The following is a 24,208-nucleotide window of genomic DNA, read 5'->3' as shown; positions in this document are numbered from 1 at the left end:
AACTTTGAAACATAAAAACTACATTATATAAAATGTATGTATATGAAAAACTATGCATAACTTATATTGTATATTAACGTAAGCTGATGTAAGAAAAACTTTAATGAAAGTTAATAAAAAAGTAAGGCTAAGTGTGGAATAATTGAATTTTAAGTTCTACGTTAAGCAAACAAAGAGGTTTAATAAAACGAATACTCGGTAAAATAAATATAAGTTAAAGTTTGATTGTCGTACTGAAAGCTAAAAACCCTAAATAATAAGTGATTTTTTTTTTGTAATGAGTCATACAACGTACATTCACGTTTGTTGAGATGCTGTTTTGTATACGTATAATTAATGTAAGTAGCAATAAGCACATTTTAAAAACTACTTAGTTTTTTTTTATTTTACTAAATACATGCAAACTTCATTGTATTTATTAAATTACAAAGATATATTCAAACTATAGCTCGTTCTATCATAACTATATATATTTTTTTTATTTTAAGTTGAATTTTCGTTTAAATTATAGTATAGATAAAAAGAAAGTTGATAAAGAGTTTTGTAAAATTTTACTTAGACAATTTCCGTTAGAGCTTACATTTAACAATGGTTTTATTTACAAACAACTTTTAGATAGTTTGCATTGCAGCAAATGTTTTTAAACTTTCATTTAGATTTTAGTCATATTTTTTTTCAAATAAAGCTTGTAGATTTGTTGATTTTTAGATTGTTTTTAAATTAAATAAATAATGAGTATAGTTGTTTAATTTTGTCTGATTAATGTAGTATAAAGCGATTAAAATGAAGCTTTGGCGCTTAGAAAGTATTATTTTTACATCATATAATTAACAAGGTAAAATAAGCTTATTAGTTGGATTTAATATTAACACATTTTTAAGAGCTTTATTAGTTGTTTATATTTTGATTTAAAAGTTTAGTTGAGTCAGCTTAAGTTTCTGACAGTAAGTTTAAAACTGTTTATCTACGTTTAAAAGTAAAGTTAACACATTTTCACAGTAAAGTTTATAATTTCTACTACTTTCTATTTTAGACAGCAAAATAATTATAGATGTTTTTGTATAAAATTGTTTTTTTGTTTATTTTCATAGTGAAAGGATTGTACTCAAAAAAATGCAACAATAATGGCAAAGTTTGCGAGTTAGTTTTTCATAATTTTTTCTGATTTCTTTTATGTTACTGAAATATTAATGCACAATTTGTTTAAAATTTAATTGTTGTTATTGTTGAATATTTCATTAAGTTATAAATTTTATTTTATTTTTTTTAAACTTATTTGTTGTTTTTATACTTTTGCTTCTAGTAATGTATTTGCTTTAAACAAATTAAGTATTTCTCTTTAAAATTCATTTTAACTTATACAGTAATGCACTTATAGAATGTAATTGAATATTAAATTGAGTAATAATTTTTTAGTAATATAGTTAAACTGTTACATAACATTTTTAGTAAGTTTGAATATGTTTTTTTTGAATATCTTAGAAAAAAATAAACTATGTTGAATAGTTTCAATACCTAAGTAAAACTTTCCCTATTTTTTACACTTTCAAAGTTTAAAAGATGTTTTTAAATTCTGTAACTTTGCACTTATGGTTAATATTTTACATGAATTGTTATAAAAAGAACTACTAAACTTGGTTTAAATAATAACGCTAGTGATATTTAGAACATTTCATATAAGTGCGTAGTAAAATAAAATGAAACTATAAGCTTGTTGAAACTTAAAAAATAATAATCAAAACTAGCTTAAAGCAACGAATCTTTAACTTGCGTTTTACAATTTTACAAAAACTTAGTAACACACTTGATCATACAAATTCTACTACGAATAAATTAAATGATATTAAGCATCCAAACACCTCAAACTATCTAAAACATTTTCTTAAAGAAAGTAACAGAGGTTTAATTTTTCTCTCTAATTTTAAAGTATGTTTATATTATATAACTGAACCAATTAACATTTATTATTTTTTCTATTTCAGTAATTTATTTTTGTTGCTTATTAAAAAAAAAAACTTTAATTAGGTGCGAAATGGACGACGGGTCAGGGGGGATTTCCCTTCTCCCCCTTCAATTTCCATCGTCTAATCAAACTTGCTCGCACCCGTTGTGGGATTGCGAGCTGCCCAACAAGCAGGCGTTCGTCTACCTGCCCTGCACTTCCGATGGGTGGCCTGGTCAATTCGATGACACCTCTGTTAGCTTTGTTATCATTTAAATTTAATTAAAAAAGTTTGTTTACAAAGTTTTTAGACTTAAAGTTTTTTGTTTTATCTAAAATATTTATTTTCTACTTGTATCCGATGTACTTGTTTAAACAAGAAGGGAAAAGCTTGTATACGTTTAGTAGAACCCTTGAAATTAGTTGATGAATGGCATCTAATAGTTTAAAACTGTAGTTTTCCTAAGCTTTTTAATAGAGATATAAATTTATGTTGTTGAGTAACCGTTGATCTAAAAACTGCATGATTACAATCTGGTAAACATTTATTTATCTATAATCGAAAGTAAAAACTTAGCTACACCAATGAAAAAATCCTTTTTTTTTTTGAAAAGTTTGTTTTCTTGTTTTTGTAATTTTTATGTATAACAATTACATAATTTATAATAACAATTACTAAAATTTATATAGATACTGATTAGCTATTATCGATTAAAAAAATTTGTTAAAGTTTATTTAAAGAGTTAAAAAGATTTGTATAGGATTTTTTTTGGTTTGTTTTAATCTTATAAATGTTAAAAAAAATCAAAGCTAATGAAAAATTATCAATAAAAAAGATAATAAGAAGAGATGGTGAAGGTGACGAAAAACTAGGTGTGAGGTCAACAGCATTATTTGAAACGTCAACTGACGGAATTGTGTCAATACTGTATGACGTTTCAGTTGAAGCTACGTCAACGGTTGGTACAGCAACCGCTAGAATGGAAACTAGCACTTCTGTTGAGACAGTTACTTATAATAACAGTACTTTAGTTGAGACAACTACTAGTAGTAGTGATACTAGCACGAAGGTTGTAAATGTTGAACGTAGTACTGATACTGTTACAAAGAATGAAATAGCTCCAAACGACATTACCAGCACCAATGCTACGCCTACTACAGCTAACAGCATTACTTCAGATAAAACGGATTATAAGTTTTCTACAATTTCTAAAGCTGGAAATACTGTGTAAGTTTCATTTAAGTGTTTTTTAAATTAAATTTATGAAGAAAGCTCTGACTTTCATTATGATATTTTCTTACAAACTGAATTTTAAGTAAATATGTTGATTTCCTGGATTTAAAAAATAGTTTTAAAGCTCTTAAACTATTTTCAGCTGTTAGTAAGTTAATTATAAAAACATTTTTATTACTTCGTAGAAAATCTAAAGTCAAACTGACTTGTTCGCGTGGATTGCATTCATTCAAATACATTAGTGACACTACAAACGACATAACTCAGACTACAACAAAAGTTAGCTACTGTTAAACTCATAAGTAACTTTACGTTAGTATAAAATTTCTATTTTTTACGTCTCAAATCACTTTGTGAGTATTGATTCATTAAAACTAAAAACAGTGTTTTGTTTTAACATTTAAAAAATTGTATTTCTGCAGAACTTTGTACTAAAAGGACCATGCGCTTGTCCTGGAGGTTGCAATTCTTCTGGCGTAGTGGGTAAGTTTCAATGAGTTTTATAAATAAAACATAGTTAATAAAAAAATTTCGTGAGTTATATATTTAGTTGTTTGTATAATCTTAACTAAGCTTTTTATACGGTAATTTGAAAATTACGATTAATAGTCTTCTTAAAAATAAACTGCTAGTGTATTATTTATTTTATTTAATAACTACTTATGTGTTTAAACTAGTTTAATTGCTTGTTAAGATATGTTTTATTTTACAGGTAATTTTGTCTACGATACTTCATTAAACTTAAAAATATACAACTATAAACTTACTTTGAATTTATTTTAATTATTTTTTATTTGTTAGTCAAGTACTTGACATTAACGTGAGAAAAAAAACGATAGCATTGTTACCTTAAAGAAATAAAACTATATCTAAAATACTGGGTTCAATAAAAAAAAAAAAAAATAAATTTTCTAATTTCTGTAATAAACCAAGAGCTCTTATTGTTAGTAAAAAAATTACTTTATAACAAGGGTCGGCAACTTTTATTGAGTTACGAGACGTTTTTTATAATAAACTGCTCGCGCGAGGCAAAAATTAAAAATATTTGCATTGATCGATAAAATAAAAACGTTATATATCATAAGTTTGTTAAAATATGCATTAATAAACACTATTTATTACTATATTAAACTAAGAAAAGAAGCTGTAAATTTTATTACAAAAACTGAATATAAGTTATTTTAAAAAGTGCTTTTAGTTGAAAAACACACTGCGGGCAGAATTTTTTTACTTTGAGGACCTCATATGACCCGCAGGAGACTGCTTAAAATTTTGCTTAAAGCTGCTTAAAAAATTTCTTTCGAAACATTTTATATTTGGGACAAAACCGTAATTTTTTTAGCCATTTTATTTGATCTATATTTGTAAGTGTATCAATGACACCGGGTTAACATCACCATGTTACTAAACTTCAACAAAAACAAGTTGTAACAATACAGACTACTGCCTCCACAACAATCCATGTTTGAACAACTCTACATGCTTGTCCACATTGCAACTTCCCGGTTTCAAATGTCAATGCAAACCAGGTTACAGCGGGAAGACTTGCGCTACTGGTTTGTTGCACTTTTCTTGATAGTACCGCCTTCATAAGTTATGAAACATTTACACACGTTTTCTAAATTAAAGAAAGAGTTGTACTTAAGCATAATATTAACACAACACTAAAGTAACTTTCTTGTTTTACGTAAACTGTAAACGACATTCTACGTAATGATATTTCAATATGGTCTATTATTATTTTGCTTTTATACTTGTTAAAACAAAATAATTAAATTTTACTATTCTTTAGTAACTTTAGTGCGAATCTGTTCATGCACGAAAAAAAGCAACTAAAACTGATAAAAATTAGATAAGTACAAAAAAAATTAAACACAACTTTTTTCTAAATTACAAAATGAAAATAGCTTAACCCAGAATATTTTATTTTAAAGATGCTTGCAAAGATAAGGATCCTTGTATGAATGGCGGAACTTGCACTCCAACATTAAACAAAGAAGGTTACAATTGTACTTGTTTAGAAGGATACGATGGAACCAATTGTGAACTTGGTAAGATGTTTGTAGCCTAAAACTAACTATTTAGTAACTCATGTCGTTTAGCATATTTTTACTACCTTTTTACGTATTTATGTCAATTTTTTTAATGTTTTTTTTTAAGTTTAGTTTATTGTTATACTGTAGCGCTATTTTAATTTTTAAACAAATATTTTTGTTTTAAAAAGTGTTAAACAGTTCATTTGAATTAGATGCATGCTCGCAAAATCCTTGCTCTGACAAAGGGGAATGTAAGAAAACTAAAACTTCTCCTTTCTTTACCTGCAACTGCTTCTTACCCAACTTTGGAAATAATTGTGAATTAAGTTAGTACAATTACCTGTTTAGCGAAATCTTAAAACTAATGGCGTCAAATAATACACGATATACTGTTTTTGTTTAAATGTATTCTATTTTGTGAAACTTTTTGTGATACAACGTAGTAAGTTATTATTTTTGTGCTAGAAAGTTTTCTATTCAAATATATATAAGTTAATAAACAAAATAGAACTTTAAAAATATTAAGATTTTTCTGAGCAATAAGTTTCAGTAACATCCCGCATCTTTACGCACTCGTGACGTTACGCACTCTCGTTTAGTTACGCATTTTATAATTTAAAAAAAAAAATTTAAATTCAAAAAATAAAAGCCTCTAAATAGGAGCATACTGAACTCGATGGCTTTGACCTTTATAGCTCAGGTATCTTAACACCCCTCCTTTTATACCTTTACAAAAATAAAACTTAGTTCCTCAAATTCTTAAGGCATAAAATTTCATTTCTACTCAAAAATTCCATTAATATATCTTTAATAAAATGTAAGACAAGTTTATCCTTATTTGGGCAAAAGTCGAATAAAAAAAGGTGTAGTAACATAAAAAAATTTTATTAAACGTTTTTCATATATTTTGAATATACTTTAGTTCATAAGAAAAAATCCATTACAGCACCAAATGCATATTTTTGTAAAAGGCTATAGACACAAATTTTAGTATAGACACCACACCATTTCTTTAATGTAAATAAATGCTTAATTATAAATTTTATTTGCCAAGTAGAATAGAATATAAATGTTAACTATCAAATAATTCACAAGATAAAGATAAATCTACTTATTATCAAAATTATTAAAAATTTTCTACAAGTATTATTATGTTATATAAGTTTAGATCAGGGTTTCCCAAAGTGGGCGATATCGCCCCCCTGGGGGCGATAGTTTGTAAGGGGGCGAAAGGGTGGGCGATAACTAGTAAGGGGGCGAAAAGGGGGCGATTTTAAAATTTTGGGCTGTCATAAAATTTTTACTTTTTATCTTGCTACTTTACTAATTTCAGCTTGCCATTAAATATTTGACCCCGAAGTAATCTTAAACAAAAATTTTTATTTTGTTTATGTAAAATATTGAAAAAAAAATCAAGTACTTATGACTCTTACTTTCAAGTAAATTACATATTTTCATTCATATATTTTCTTACTTGATAATTACATAGATCATAGACGATTGGAATCCCTCTCACCATTTTATAACCTGACATATAGGTTATTTAGGATTATAAATGGTTCGTAGAATCTATGTATCTATTATTAACTATCATCTCATGATATTTCCAATTGTTTTTTGAAAAATCACTAAGTTAGACTAAGAAATGAAACTATAAAGGGTTGCCATTTTACTTAGAAACCTGGAGAAACCTGAAATTTGAAAATTTAGGCAAAAAAAAACTAAAAAGTCTTGAATTTTTAACAATTTCAACATACTAAGTAGTAAAATTTCGATTTGACACAAAAAAAGCTACCATATAGGTAAAAATATGGGTCCCTTCGAGGCAGATCGTTTTGAAGCAAACGACTTACAGGAAACCTTCTCAGACTCAAAAACTGACCTTGAACTTATTGTAAATTTTTCAAAAGAACGATATGAAAGCTTTTGGACTCAACATAAACTAAGGCAAAAGTATCCAATCATTTGAGAGGAATTTAGATTGTTGTTTATAGTTTTTCCTTCTATCCATGTTGTTGAGAAAGCTTTTAGTTCAGTCATCAACATCTTGAGCAAAAGATCTAATCTAGATATTTGTAAAGGAGGCTTTGTTTTACTGATAAAGAATCAGATTAAAAAAAACTTGCAAGCAGTCATAAACCTCATCCTACACATTATATTAGACTACAGTAGCAGACATTTTTTTTATAAAAGTTTTTTATTTATTTGATCTTTTAAAATACTTTTTATTTAACCTGGTTTGTATTGTATTTAAGTAGTCTTTTTATAATAAAAAAATTAATAAGTTAGTTATTCTACAACAGGCTTGCATAATGCCTAAAAAAACTTAATTACGGTAGACTTCCTCTTGAGTTCGCACTTTTTACCCAAAAAAAAGTGCAAATTCATATTTTCTTAAATTTAACTTAAATAAAGTCTATTACTAACTAAGTCTATTATTAATAAAACTAAAAATACATAATATTTAATAGCTTATATAGATCTATTTTTTAGTGAATGTTTGTTTTAGTTGATTTCATGTTTATTCATAACGTTGTTGAATAAAACATATTCAAATTTATTATTTTGTAAAAAAAATGGTAACAATTTCTGAGTTTGCTTTTTTTGATTTTGTTCAAAGTGCGAACTCAAGCAGAAGTCTACTGTATTTATTAAATGGTTTATGTTTTAAATTTGTTAATAGCTTTATTTTGACCCGGTTAATTTTTTAGTTTAATTTGTCGTTTTACAATACACTAAAAGTTTTTATAGCCTAGTGGTTAAAGTATTTCTTTGAAAGAAATTTATTTAACATATTTTTGTTATTACTTGTTTAATTTGTATAAATAAAAAATTCTTGATAACCATTAAAGTTTTTATTTCAAATTGTTTTTTTGGTTTTAAAATAGTATAGATTTGAGGTCTCTGTTTGAAATGACTTCAAATTTTTCATTTAAAAGATTCTTAAACTCAATTTTATTTTTTAACTTGATTGATTATTGTTAAAAAATTTATATATTAAGGAATCCTAAACTATTAATACAACTGCTTTTTATTTTATCTTATTTTTTTATATTTTAGCAATTAAAATGTGTTGTTTATTCTAATAGTTAAACACAAGCTTTTAGTTTTTCACCATTTTCTTCTGGTAAATTGTTATAGACTAATAACTAGAGAAAAAAAATATAAACAGTATTAAATAAGCTATCAAAAAGACCGCTACAGTTACAAAACAAAATTTTAACCTAATTAAAAGATTTTTTTATTAATTACTTTCTGTTCACAGAATTAACTGTAAAATATTTGATTTTTTTTTTGAATTTAAATTAAGAAAAAAATATGTCAAAATTAAGGTTTAGCTTCCTAGAGGTTATTCCAAGTCAAATACTATTTAATGGTACTCTACTACAAAACATATAGTTTAAAAGTAGTGATGTACCGGACCCACAATTTCGGGTCCGGCCGGACCCGGATCCGGACTTTTTTTTCAAGTTAGAATCCGGCCGGAACCGGACCCGGACTTTTTTTTCAAATTAGAATCCGGCCGGAACCGGACCCGGACTTTTTTTTCAAATTAGAATCCGGCCGGAACCGGATCCGGACTTTTTTTTCAAATTAGAATCCGGCCGGATCCGGATATCAGACAAAAATGGCAATATCCGGCCGGACCCGGACCCGGATAGTGAGTCCGCTACATCACTAGTATAAACTAGCCTGAGTCAGAATGAGGTTTTTAAAAACTAAAAAAAAAGAACTTTAATCTAATAATAAGTAGAACAGCTAGCCACAAGGTTTAAAAATTTAGGTGTTATTTACAATTAAAAACCTGAAATCAAGTTCTTGAACAAAATACACTAGAAAATTACCAAATATTGAAAACTGGATCAGCTCAAACTCATTTAAAATTTAAAAGAAAACTAGCCTGAGTTTTTATAAAAAACTAAACTAGCCTGAGGCAGTCCAAGATTTTCTAAAATTCCCAAAAATTTTGAAACTAGCAGGGTTGCCACTGATTAAGTCAATAAAACTAGCTAGAGTGAGTATAAACAAGCCTGAGTCAGAATAAGGTTTTTAAAAACTGAAAAAATTACTTTAATCAGTAGAAGAGCTAGCAAAGGTTGACAATTTGGTAGTAAAGTTGTGGACTGATTGTGGTACACTTAACTTATTAGTACTACCCATCATAATTAAATCCTACCTTATTTAATTAATATCTAACAAATACTAAATTCTAACTGAGACTACTTTCTATAATCAGACACGTCAGTTTTGAGTTATGAATTTTTTATATAAAACACAACAAGAAATACTAGCATATACAAAATTATTAATTACTTTGGTAACACTTTAAAAACTGGAAGCTATTTAAATCTATATCAAAAGACTTAAAACAATAAACTAAAAATTAAATAAAACTTTTAGTAAAGAAGAAACTGTAAAATTTTTAATAAACTATGAAACTATAAACCTTGCTTAAATATTTAAACAATTAAATACCAGTTGAAATATTCGCTGTTAAAACAAAACACTACATACAATAATCATTAACGAAAAAGTTCAAGATATTTTCTTGCTTCAAGCTGCACACCAAACTAACTAACTGCTCACATATAAACTGCCTGTCATGTTCTGATGTTTTGTTGCATCAGTATTTAGTTTGAAACATTTCGTCATTTGATTCTCATTGGCTCGTACATTCAATCGTATTAACTCTAAATACTCTCTGAGCTTAACTTTAAACAATAAATAATGCAAGTATTCATTCCAAAGTTTTCAATTTTTACAACATATGTAAAGAGTTGCATTTCTGAAATGTTTATTTCATAGTTTAAATGTAAACAAATGTAAATTAGTCACGTGTACAAAATGAGCCAATGACGGAAGGTGTTTAATTTTAACTGACGAAAATGACTCTTATTAATTTACACAGGGTTTGTTTTTGAAAAAATACTTTTCAGTATACTCTTTTTTACTAACTAGATCCGGGTCCGGCCGGATTTCTGTTAGGATCCGGCCGGACCCGGATCCGGACTTTTTTTTCAAATTAGAATCCGGCCGGAACCGGATCCGGACTTTTTTTTCAAATTAGAATCCGGCCGGAACCGGATCCGGACTTTTTTTTCAAATTAAAGTCCGGCCGGATCCGGATATCAGACAAAAATGGCAATATCCGGCCGGACCCGGACCCGGATAGTGAGTCCGGTACATCTTTATTTAAAAGTTAAAAATTAAATGTTTAACTTTACAACTAGCTTGCTTATAATATATCTTAGCATTTAAATTAATAATTTTACTGCATTAACTGAAGCTATTGATGAAACCAATTTTAATGTGAGATAATCAACCAGTCGGTCAAACTTTCTCAAACTAGATCAAAAATTATGTTCTAATATTTATTTTATTATGTGTAAAATAAACTGTTCATTCTTTTATATTTTTTTAATCTCTTGTATAGTAATTTTAGAATATGCCTATCTTTATAATATTTCAAGTTTTTTTTGCGGCTTAAATAAGTTACTTAATATTAACTTCTAAATGTCCGAAATTCGTTATATGAGAGACTATTCTAATGTCAGGTTTTAGTTAAGATTTCAGATGGGTAACGTACAAATAAGATCAAGTCAAATTTCGAACCGCTAAGTAACTTGAAAAATACTTGTGCAAAATAAACAAAATTCAGTTTTTTGATACTTAATATTTTGAAATTCCTTTTTTAATTTGGTTTTCAGTTCTCAATGTTTTCAGTTCTAGATCACAATGTTACTAAATAATTTTGATACAGTTTATACGAGTTTTTTAGTTTCCTTATATGTTATTTTTTAAATTATGCAGCCCACAATGACTTTTTACAACGAGTTAAAACTAGAGAAGATTTTTTAGTCAATATGAACTGCTGACTAAAAAATTGGTTAACCACTACCCTAAAAGTTTCATTAGTGTCAAAACAATTCATATTTAAACGGGATTGATTACAGATTACACGAGGCTTTTTAATAATTAAGTATTTCAAAACACTTTACTTGGCTTATAAGAAAACAACTGTAACTTATTTTTTCAAGCCCTGTAAACTACTTTGAACACAGCCCAAAAGTGCGTGCATAAGAAGTACCAGACTAAATTACATTTCGAACACAACTTTTTTGGCTCAAAAGTTTGTACTCAATAGAAAAACTGCTTTGTAAAATCGTGCGGGCGATTATTTTTCAAATTTTTGAAAAGGGGGCGATTTAGTAAATGAGTTTGGGAAACCCTGGTTTAGATCCTTATTTTTTTTTAATATATGTATAAATTTATTATTGTTTTCATATTTTTAAATAAAGTAAACAAATTGTAAAAAGTGGGAAAGTCCTCAGTCTGCTTTTAACTAGAAGCAATATCAAAAAACACCCATATAGTAAGTATATTTGGTACCTCTCATATCTTTACGATATATCGTATCTTTACGCATGGTTTCTGTGGACACAATGTGAGTAAATAAGCGAGAGGTTACTGTATATACATTTTATTTACACTTTTTTGTTTATATTTTAATTAAAACCCATTATTTTCAGTATTTTTCTTAAAAGTTAATATTTATTACCTGACAACAACTAAAATAACTCATTTATGACTTTTCAAACATATTTATGGTTTATTAACCATTTACAAGTTAATTTTTAAGACATTAATCATTTCACTATGACGTCACAGAGTACTGTGAAGACGTGCAGCCGTGTTCAAACGGAGCAACATGCATCCCGATAAACGATGGTGTCGGTTACGACTGCAAATGTCCCCCCAATTTCGTTGGTGACGACTGTAAATCAAGTAAAAACTCTTTTAGATATTTCCGACAAGTTATATACAGTATAAAGATCCGTTTTTATATATGCGCTGGGTTTAAATTTATGTTTATGTGTTTATTTACAAAACAAACGATTGATTAGTAAATAAATGTTTTTAATTTGCCTAACATAAGTAAAAAGTTGACAAAAACTCAACGTTAGTTTATTACAGGATGGTAAATATAAGTATTCTTTTGAAAAGTACATACTAAAATCTAATACATAAACTTTTTTACGTTTGGAAATTTATTTGTTTTAAAACTTAAACTTCTTTAATTTATAGCTCAAAATCTCACTTTAATGTTTTGGACTCTTAATAAGTATCATTTTTATCTTATTAATTCATGCAGAAACAGTAAATACAAAACTAAATTAGCAAAAACATTTAAACTGAACACTTTGGACGTTACAGCAAAGGGGATAATTTTTATCACATAAATTAATAAAATGTGCGCTCAACCAAACAGAGTATTGTTTATCCAAATACAAGTTGTTATTTCAAATATTACAAGTTAAAGAGTTATATTTTATATTATGTTGTATTATTAATTGATTATAGTTAGTTGATTTTACATGATAAAATTTGAAAAATAAAGTAAACTTTCATTTTGTTTTCATTATTATGCAGTATTGTTTTTTGTTAAGTTAGCTTTAAATCAAGTTCGCAGCCTTTTACAAGTCGCGGACCAGTTTTCTTAGCAAAAAGCCTTCTAGTTAATAAAAATACTAAATTAAACAATAGTTGTGATGAAATAAGCAACAATAAAGAACTAGTAATTAGTGATTATTAAATTAAGAGCCACAGTAAAAAAAAATTAAATAAAACTTTATTATTTTAGCGCTTAGAAAAGTATGGTTTTAGCTGATAATACAATTGCGAGCCACAGGCTTTAATTTGCAATTTCCTGCTTTAAAACTTATATATTTAGTTTAACTGACTTAAGTTTAGTTTTCAGTGTTTGAAAAAAAATGTCAAAAGTACTTTTATGTTCTAGTTTTACATATTTTTTATTTTAGCTATCTATTAGATATTAAGATTTAATTGTGAAAGGTAAATGTTTTAATAACGATATAATTTGGTATATATTTTCTAAACTACTGTTTAATAGTGTCTTATTTTATTTATAAAACCTATTCAAAATTTAATTTTAGCTTAAAAAAGTCTTTATGCAATTATATCTATGTAGACTAAACTATGGGGTACAAAATAGTTTTTTGATATTAAGTTCACAAAGTCTCTTTTTTTTCTAATCTTAGTTTTAAGTAATGTTATTATATTTACCTTATATATAAAAAAATTCTATTATTTTTTTGACATAATACTCAAAATTAATTTCAAATTTATTTATTTAGACAAAGGCAACGACGTTTCATCCCTGAGGGATCTTCAGGCCTGCAACATAAAAATAAGACGATGGATAACTAAATTAAATAGTGCAAAATAGTATAATCAAATTAAAATTTAAAAATCATTATGTCAATATAACATTATAACTCAATAATTAAATTAACAAAAATAAAAAATAAATAATAAAAATTAAAATAAAGTATAAAAACTTTTTTAAATAGTAGTCTTTATACTTACAATTATATTAACACAATGATTTTTTTATTTTAATTTGATTATACTATTATGCACTATTTAATTTAGTTATCCATCGTCTTATATTTATTTTGCAGACCTGAAGATCCCTTAGGGGTAAAACGTCGTTGCCTTCGTCTAAATAAATACATTTAATATTAACTTTGTCTATAAAATTAGTTTTACCGAGACCTTTTGTGCTTGAGGACTACTCCTTGCACATACGTAATACTCAAAATTAACCTTTTTTTATTGCGTTCATTAGAATAAATCTATTTTCTTTATTTTACCGTACTTTAATTTCTACATTACGCTATTTTTTTTTATAACATACAACTTATAAAACGTATAATGAGTTTTTTTAAGCTGAAATTGAGCTTAAAATATTGTTGATTTTAAATTGGTAGGTTTACTTGAAAGTAGATTAGAAATTGTTAATTTATACTCATTATAAAGAGAGTTTCAGTGATAAACTATTTAAAACGAGTTTTGGTGCAGATATTGCAAGCAAGGAAGACAGCAACACATCAGCAATAGTAGGAGGAGTTGCAGCTGTAATTTTATTTCTCACTGCCGCATTTTTGTTCTACTTTGTTTATGTTAGAAAAAGGTTTGTTTTACACTAAATGTTTATACAAATAACATTGGTTAAAATTTCTATGAAACTTAATATGCCTGATCAAATTAACAAAAAAGATTTTCAATAAAATAAATGATAAGTGAAACTTGTTTAGTGTACTTTAAAAGTATAAACACAATAATTGTTTGTACTTTTAAACGTAAATTATTTATTGCTTGAGTAAAAACAATGAGTATCATAGCTAAAAGCTTAAAATATTATTCATAGATCTTAAAAAGTTTTTTTTTTATATAATTAACTTAATTGTGACCTACTTCAGGTTAAGTAGTAGTATGTACGAAGAAAGAATAAAAATGATTGGCACAAATATAAGTCAAAATGTCAGTATCAGTGATTTTCAAATGTACACAAATGAAGTTGCTAGTTAGTTAATTAGTCAAATATTTAAACTTTTCAGTAAAATTTCTGATACAAACTGGTTTGGTTTTAAATCGATTTATTAATCAAGCTATTAGATAACTTAGAAAAAAATAAAGTTGTTAAATTAAGCTAGTTTGTTTTTATATTTCAAACTGTAGTGGGTTTTTAAATGTCAAACAAAACAACTAGTTTGATTTTGATTGTTTGCAATGAAATTTTATTTTCAGTTTTGAAATTTTATAAAATTTTGAAATTTCAGACAACAAAAACAAAACAAAGTTAACATTAACTTAAATTAAAACTATAAGAGTTTGTTTTAAAGCTTTAAAAATTTGTTTTGTACAAATTGTTTGAAACTTATATCAAACTTAGTATTTTGTTAAGTCATAATTTTTACAGTACTTAATTAAAGAAAAAAATTACTTACTAACAAAAACCTAAAACATTTACCTTAGTAATATTGAAATTAAAGAGTAAAGTAATTATACTGTCTTGTTTTTATAACAGCGTAGTTTAGCCAACTAAAGTTTATAGGTTGGATATTAAACTATATACTTTGATTATTTTCAAAAGTCATAAGTTACTTAAATAGAAAACTAATACATTGAGATTTATATTTAAAAACTTTGTTTAAAGTTACTAAAAATTTAATAACACAAACTTAAAATACTATATTTTAAATCTGTTAAGTAAATTTCCATTTTGTCTAGATTTAGCAGCCTTCTAATTTAATGAATTTCACTAAAAACTACAAACTGATTATGCTAGTAGTTTAAGCTTTAAAGTTAATTTTACAAAGCAAAAAATAGATCATTTGAAATTTCCAAGATGTTTTTAAGGTTTATTTCAATAAAAAGAAAGTTTAAGTACTTTAAAACTATTTTCAAACTATTTTCAAACTTATTTTTCGAAAAAAAACTCAATAAGCAAAAATACAAAAGCACAACCACTTATAGAAAAAGCAAACACAATGGATATAAATCCTTTACACTTATTAAAACGGTTTAATGAACTGAGAACTGACGATTACATGGTCTTGAGAACTGAGTTTGCAAAAGTAAGTTTGTTTATAAATAATTCTAAATAGCTGATTGAGCATCCAAAACTAATTTAACTTTTAATAGCAATTTTCATAAACTGTTGTTTTCAAAAACATAGTGAGACTTTATATGGAGTTATTAAAACTACTTTCTTTGGGTTTATAAGTACCAAATTATTTATTTTTGTTATTTTTTGAGGACATTTAGGGCTTAACATGTCATTTCTACAAACGTATTTTCTTGAAAAATATTTTTTTATTACGAAGAGATTCTAATCAATAAAAATAAACTATTTTATGCAAATACAAAACAAATGGAAAATCAAATGTTATACTTTTACTTGTTATTTTAAACATCAGGTTTACAACAACTTGTAATTGTATCAATTATTCACAGGTGAAACAAAACACTAACAAGCGGCAAGTGATGCACCAAGTAGCTTCAGTTGGATTGATTCCTCAAAACAAATCTAAAAACCGATACTCTGACATCATACCTTGTAAGTTGAGTTCATAAAAACTTGTACTTGTAAATCTTCGCTGTATAAAATAGTTTCTAAAACAATAACAATATTTTTAAATCAGTAATCTGAATGCTTATTTAATTATTTTGTTTAGTATTTTTTATTTAAAACAACTGAAACTGTACTTGCATAATGTACTGTACTGAAAATTTAGTTGGCTGTTTCTAACAAAGTATTCAGTGTCTTTTGTTTATTTTTTTTTAAATACAGATTGTTTTATTTATCTTGCAAGTAAGACTATTTTCAGTACAACTTTTTACAGCTATAAGGATTAATTTCAGTTACTCATAAATATATTAGTAAAAATAGTTTATTTAAATAAAAATATTAGATACATTTTACTTCTCAAAAAAACATTATTATTTTACAGTCGATAGAACCAGATACAAATTACCATGCCAAAAAAGCTCAGATAAAAGAATTGGTAGTTATATAAACGCCAGTTGGATCAATGTTTGTTTTTTTGTTTTGTAGAAAAAATATTTAATATATACTGAATACCAAAAGTATTATTAACTTAAAATCATACTACGACTTTTAATAACTTTGTGTTAATAAAAACATTTTTTGACTTAAGTTTTATAGTAAGTGTTTTAGTATTTTACGTTTAGTGTTTATAAACTTTAAAAGAAAAATTCAAAATACTATTTCGTGTTAAAATTATACAACAAGTTAATTCTAAAATGTTACTGAGAGCTTTTTAAAAGAACTTAAATTCACTTAAACAAACTTAACTAATGTATTTAAACGGTTTTATATCAATCGTTTTTAAACGCAACATTGGGTAAAAACCTTAAACTTGTGAGCTTATATATTTTAAATGTGTAGTTATGATTACACAACCAATACACGTTGCAGCTTAGCAACAGAATGTTTATAGCAGCCCAGGGGCCGCTCAAAAACACGGTAGAAGATTTTTGGTGCATGGTATTTTCTTCAAAGACCCCTTGTATTGTCATGGTAACCGGACTCGTGGAAAGAGGGAAGGTAGTCACAAACATTTAATATTTATAACCTTTACTTTATTTGTAACACTTTATTGTTACTACTGTTTTCTAAAAAGTAGTTGTAGTAGAAGCATCTTACTCTTTTATCAAACTATATTTAATTAGTAGTGAATTTAATTGGTAACTTTAATGAATGGCGTAGTGTTTTATTTAGTTTGCACCTACTTTAAACTCCTAACGTCACTTAGATTTATATACATCTCCCTTATGTACTTCATGCATATATTTCAGAACTTTTTTTTACGCAACGAAGACTAGAACACTGGAAATTTATCTACTGTGTGAATATAATACAGTTTAGCAATATTTTGTATTCCATTCTTCAAGTATGCCCAAGCTAGCGCAGTTTGCCTTAACGAAACGTCCTAAAAACTATACGTTGACGCGTAATAATTTGATCGATAATTTTAATTAAAGCAGCTTTCTCGAAATTTTATTATGCGATTAAAAGCGGCATACATAGCAAAAGTAATAACACACTTTAACATATGATTCATATCATTTCATTACGCAATTGTGTTCGTTTTCTATAAAATTTTTGAAAAATGTTATAAATTAGGTATGTGTGTAGTCACAGAAAAATAGTTTTATTTCATTAGTTCTAAGTTCAACTAGTTTAAAATACGTTGTAAATCTTCAAAATATTTAAAAACTTGATAAAAGTAGTAAAAACATTATACTCTTACTAGGTATTTTTATTCACATTGATAGAATAACTACGCAGTATTTTAAACTATTTTTTACGTAAATCACTAGGTGAAATGTGAAAAATACTGGCCTGCCTACCAGCAAGAAATTCAGTACGGAAACTTCACTGTGACCACGTTGGAAGAAAAAAGAGTCGGTACTTACTACAAGAGAAAATTCCAAATACGTTGTAGTTATGACCAAGTAAATTATTTCTTATATTTTTTTTTAATTTCAAATTGGTGTTAGAATATAATAACTTCTGTTGAAAATAAAAACAAAATAAAAAAAACTCAGTAAAAAGTATGTTATATACTTTGGCTACAACGATCTAAAAATAAATTAAAAACAAGTTTTTTTAATTAGTAATCCTTTTTTTAAATAATTATCAGATGGAAGTCTAAAATATAATTTTAGTTAAATTGTTAAAGTTCGGTTAGTTAAGTGATAAAAAAATGTCCTACCAATGCTCTTAAAATTCATATTAGCTCTAAAAAATATGTAAAAGTGTTTACAGTTAATAATAAAAACCAAATAGCGGTTTTTTAGTTAAAAGTTGTCTATTACAATTAAAATAAGTTTCTGTAGAAAAAGATTGCATTATAAGTTTGCGTACTTAAAATTTTTTAAGACTGAACTAAACTATTTAAAGTTGCAAAAGTTTAAAAGCTTTATCACAGTTTGACCGGGAGTAGTTTGTGAAATATACTATTTCTAAACCTAAGCAGTTTGCATAATTTTGCTGCAATAAACAGTTATTTCAAATGTTTATCTCATTTATTTTTTGAAGTTATAAGTTTGATAAAATAATAATAAAAAGTTTATTTTTCAATCATCGGTTAAAAAAAATTTCAACAACATTTAAAAGTTTTCATTATAGTTTTTTTTGTCAGGAAACAGTACGTACAGTATACCACTTGCACTATGTAGAGTGGCCAGACCACGGAGTCCCACTTATCACGAGCGGTCTTTTCTACATGCTGAGAGAAATGAACGATTGTTGCAAGGAAGGATCGGGAGGTCCTCCTATCGTACATTGCAGGTTTCACAATTCTTTTTTTCGAGATATTTTAAAGTTGATTTAGTAAACTGTAAAACGCAATTTTTAAACGATCACCATGTGTACAGCACCACATTTAAAATATCTATTTTTGGTCTCTAGCGTCTAAACAACAAGTTTCTAAAATTTTAGCCTAATTTTAAATTAATATTTAAAAAACTTTTAATTAATTTTAATTTTTATGTTTGTTTATGATATGTTTAATTTTTCAAACTAATTCTAAATTTAACACTAAAACTAACAAATTTGTTCTAGTTTAATTTAAAAGTTAATATAAAGTTGTTACAAGTTTTGTAATATTTAGTTACTTTTTAACTAGTTAATCAAGTTACAACAACAAGTTAATAGACCCTTAACTTAGTAATTCAATAATTGGTAAGTAAAACTAGTTAAAACTTTTAAATATTTGTGCAATGACTAAATACGTTATACGACTATCAACAGCGCAGGAGTAGGAAGAACTGGAACGTTTCTTCAGTTAGAACACCTCACCAGGATGAACACCGATCATTTATCAATCCAGCAAAATGTTGAACACATGAGGCGACAAAGAGTTCACATGGTTCAATCAGTGGTAAGTGTGATTAGGTTTGCGATAATGTATAATTATTTCAGTATTTTTGACAGTTTTAGTTTGTTGTTAAAATGTTTTTAAAAATAGTTGTAAGTTAAAGTAATTTACTGTACTTCGTTTATATTTCAAGCCATTAACTTAAAATCTACTATTCTGCGTAAGAATTACGATTATTTACTGACTTTAAACAATTTAAAGATCATTAGAAACTTTTTTATTTTACATAAAAGAAACTATTGTCTAGTTAAAGAAAAAAATACGCCAATAACTTTACTAGTACTTTTAATATTTTATTTTAGACTAGAATTTATTATTTTAGGATCAGTATGTGTTACTGTACAAACTTACAACTGAACATCACTTGCTGAATAAAACTGATCGAACTTTAAATGAGTTATCACAGCATCTTGAACTTATTACTCTGTAAGTTGTTGTTTACTTATCCTTTTTTGAGATTTTACATATATTTTATTACTTTAAAAAAATAATTCTTCATTTTAAATAAACTTTCTCAATAAATTGTACTTTATTATAACTAGTTCAAAATTGAAAACAAATCATGTTATTTGATTATCATTTGAAGCGTTTATTTATTTAATCTTAAACGGGTTTTGAGGACTATGCTTTGAAAAGTATTAGCTTATTCATTTTTATGCCAAATACAAGTTAACTTATTTATTTCAAGCTGTGAGACAAATATTTTGTATGTCTTCCAACAGAGATCAAAAAGAAATGAACAAAGAATTTGATCAGAGCACTATTATATCTCCGCAGCAGCATCAACTCAGTATAATTAGAGACCATCCAGAAATTAAAATGTGTTAGTTTCTAATTTTTACTTTGCACTTTTTTTAATTAGAAACTTTTCTAAATTAAAGCTAATAATTGTGTATAATAATATAAAATAATAATAATTAACAAATTTCAAAAAGTCTTACTAAAAAAACATTGTTCATAACAAAAAACACTGTATGGCAAATACTTTCACCTATTTTATAATGTCTTCTAATGCTCAATAATGTTTATTTTCAAACAGATCATCACTCCAAGATAAACTTCTGTAAATCGATGATTGGTGGGGAGGAAGTACCTTACAATGGGAGCTTTGTGGAAGTAAGACTTTTTGACTTTCATAACTAAATAGTGTTAAACCTTTCTTTTAAAGTAGTTTTTTAATTAATTGTAAATGAGTTAAGTTGTTTTAATTTAAACTACAATATAGCTGTCTGAAAAAAAATCTATTCTAGAAAAATTTTAAAACACAGTTAAAATACTTTTTACATGATCATAAAAAGTTTATAAATTGTAAACTTAATTCATTCTTTTATACTTTACCAAGTTTTTATTAGAACAAAATTAAATACTGACAGTAATTAGTAAAAAAAGTTTTATGTGTTTTCGTAATAGGAATTACTTTGTAAACCTTTTTTTAATTACTGTATGATTGAATCAATCACATTGTTAAAACAGGTGTATGGTTTAGACCAAAAAGTTATGGTTTTGGTTGACCCACATAATATTGCAAATGACGACTTTTGGCTGACTTGTGTAGCAAATAATGTCGAAGTTTTACTAACGATAGGAGAAGATAAAGTTTGTTGCTTGTTTTTTATCGTTTATAAGCAATAGTGTTTAATTTTTTTTATTACCTTATTTCCAAAGCTTGTAAAAACAAAATTATAATGTCAGTAAAAAAAACATTTCTGTGATGAAATATATCTAACAGAATATTAACCCCGAAAATTTAACTTCTGTTGCTCAAAACTGTAATAAAACATTTTTTTAACAACCAGCACACAAAACTTTTACCTGAAGAAGCGGAAAAATCGCTTATACTAGCCCCAATGTGCAAACTAACACTCAACAATAGCGAAGTAAAAGATCTCGTGACAACAAATGATCTTACTCTTGAGCAAACCGCTAACCAGGTAGATTTCAAACTTTGTTAACTTGTTTAATCAAAGTAAAAGATATAGAATATAAAAGTACAACCCCAAAAGAAGTCTATTTTTATTAGGTTATGGAACTTTTAAAACTATTTTAAGTATTACCTAACAGCTCTGTTTTAAAATGATACCATAAGTTCGCTATTGTCAAAATAAAATTTTAACGTAAGTAACGACAACTATTAAGGTTTTACAAACTGGTTTAGTTTATAATTTCAATTTGTACAAGTATGTATTACATTGTATTTCTTTTTTCAAAAAATTAGCTTTATAATGCGTATATTTTAAATAATCTTTCAAGCTTGTAAAGTGTAATTTTAAGTTGTAAGTTATAACTAAACAAAAATAAGTTAAAATATTATTGTTTGCTACCTCAAAAACAATGTAACAATTGTTAAAAAACAGATGAAGATCAAGCAGGTTGAATTACGTGAATGGCCTGATGACGACAACTTTTATCTTCTCACCGACGTTATGACGTCACTGGAAAGTCATCTGAAGATGGCGGGAAACAAATCGCTTGCTATTCATAGCAGGTGAAATTACTAATAAAATTTTTAATATAATAAATGTATGTTAATTTATAAAAGAAACTGTCTTAAAAATTTTAGTTTCAAAGTAATCTTTTTTTTTTTTTGATAATTAATAATTATAGTCAACATTAAAACAAATATATTACCTTAAGTATTTTAGTTAAGTATAGTCAGTTAAACACAAACTTAGAACTGGTGATCACTTGAGCTGCATGTTTGTGGCAATTTGGAACCTTAAGAGGAGATTAGACGCAGAAGGAAGGTTCGATGTTATAAGGACATGCAAGGACCTACATGATATGAAGAAAAATGCTTTTCCTTCCACTGTAAGCTATTCAATTTTTGAGTTGTTCAAAAAATACTGTTTTTCCGTTAATATTTTGTTGGCCAACGATTATAAAAACTGTATAGTACAATATACATTTTACACTTTAAACTTATTTACCCACAACAAAACAAAGTACAAAATTCAAAAACAGAATGAATTTTCTTTTCTTGACCACTTTCATATGTAAGTTAAATAAGTGAAAATTTAACAGGAATATTATCAGAAGCTCTACTCATTTCTACGATGTTACTCAATAGCCACAGATGATGATAATCGAACGTCCAACTCTTGATTTGAAACAAAATTGGTGATATCTTTCTGAAAATATATTGTTTATGTAGTAGGGGTTTAAACTTTTTTTGCTGGTCATTTTGAGAGCGTTCCGTATTGATATTAATTTTCAAAAAATATGATTACTCAAAATCTGTATAATTTTTACACACGTTGAGTATTCAGTTTGTGAGCTTTATGCTGCTTTTTTAATTTATTTTTGTTTTTGCTTTTACTTTAAATGATTATGTTACCATATACCGAGTTTAGCTAAATTATATTACTGTTTGTAATTTTTCTTTATATCAATGTAGCTTTAGTTATTTATATAAAAATAAATACATTTGGAAATTAAAAGTTATACATAGTAAAGATTTTGTTACGTAACATTTCTATACATTGAACTTTTTAAACTTGATTTAAAAATAATTCTTTATTATAACATCCTTTAGTTCTAAACCTAAAAAGTTTACGGGTACCTAAAAGATACGTAACTATAACTACTTTTCTAGTCTAAATAAAGCATGACACAATTTTATTAAAATAAACAATGATGAAAGCTAAAACTTTCGTGTAACAATGAAAACAATGATAACGTTTAGCTTACTTATATATTAAAAATTAAACTTTGTCTGTATATCTTTATTTTGTTAGTTATTTTTTAAACAAAGTGGAAACTTTATGCTTTACCACCCATCAGCGTTATTACTTTCTTTGTCTCAAAATTTATTTCATGCATTTTTAAATGAAATCCAATAAAATTTTTCGGTTCGTAACTTAAATACATCATTTAAAACATTATAATATGTTTTAGATTAATTCCGAACTAGCGTTATCGGTAAAACACTTAGACAATTAAAAACTAAGCTAGACTTTTAAAATTTTTATATTAAATCGTTATATTATGCTAATTTTTGTCATAAATGTTTTTTTAATGTAATTGAAAGGATTTATTTTGTTATATTCTAATTTTGCTTACTGTATCGTAAATTTATTTTATATAATTTAAAGAATAAATTTAATTTGTTCAAATAAATTACAGTAATGTTAATAATCCACTTAGACAAGTTTCGATCTATACTATGTTCAAACTTTTTTTACTTCGTTCGGAAAAGTTAAGATAAAATTAAATTAGTAATTTACATATGGTATATGACTCAATGAATAGAGGCCTTTTTGTACAGCAGGTCCTTGGACCTAATTTTTATGAGCTCGTATTCGTGTTTAATAAACTGTTAGCCGCTTGTTTCATCGATCACATTGAGTCGAAAATATCCTCAAATAAATCATAAATAAGTTTTTACTACGAAATTTTGTTAACGTAATCTACTATTTTTTTACATCTACCTAATTACCAAAAGTAAACTAATTAACTTTACTTAAAAACAATTAACACGCCCAACTACTTTTATAATTTTCAATATACTAGGTAGCCATATGTAGTTATTTTGCAAGTTTATATTGACTGAAGAGTACTGGTAGTAATACCACTGCAAAACTCTAGTTTTAAAATAAAATTAGAATTACTGAATCGTTTATCTGAAACTCTTTAAAGTTTTTTAAATTGAGCAGAGTTATACTAGCTTATGTTAAAGTTATTGAATATTAAAACTTTTTTTTTAAAATCATTTTGTTTTTTTTTT

At 26.3% G+C, this 24,208-nt stretch overlaps 1 protein-coding gene across 1 annotated transcript; it reads left to right on the top strand.

The window, feature by feature from the left end:
• The first annotated feature begins 1,124 nt into the window (after positions 1–1,124).
• LOC145838747 (receptor-type tyrosine-protein phosphatase gamma-like) lies at positions 1,125–22,824 on the top strand. The gene is made up of 26 exons (XM_082946370.1): positions 1,125–1,132; positions 2,026–2,197; positions 2,779–3,170; positions 3,362–3,455; positions 3,599–3,659; positions 4,616–4,732; positions 5,111–5,227; positions 5,425–5,538; positions 11,882–11,998; positions 14,096–14,207; positions 14,497–14,600; positions 15,554–15,654; positions 16,034–16,136; positions 16,531–16,613; positions 17,019–17,147; positions 17,924–18,058; positions 18,748–18,896; positions 19,359–19,488; positions 19,808–19,911; positions 20,208–20,308; positions 20,525–20,601; positions 20,959–21,081; positions 21,282–21,416; positions 21,840–21,970; positions 22,158–22,293; positions 22,507–22,824. Exons 1-26 carry the CDS (start codon positions 1,125–1,127, stop codon positions 22,585–22,587), a joined length of 3,126 nt encoding a protein of 1,041 aa, XP_082802496.1. The 3' UTR covers positions 22,588–22,824.
• The last annotated feature ends 1,384 nt before the right edge of the window (positions 22,825–24,208 follow it).

Source organism: Thalia democratica, chromosome 6, assembly GCF_965202585.1.
Source record: "Thalia democratica chromosome 6, ktThaDemo2.hap1.1, whole genome shotgun sequence".
In the NCBI taxonomy this organism is placed as follows: domain Eukaryota; kingdom Metazoa; phylum Chordata; class Thaliacea; order Salpida; family Salpidae; genus Thalia; species Thalia democratica.
The sequence above is the reverse complement of the archived record's forward strand: the minus strand, read 5'-3'. Positions and strand labels throughout refer to the sequence as shown.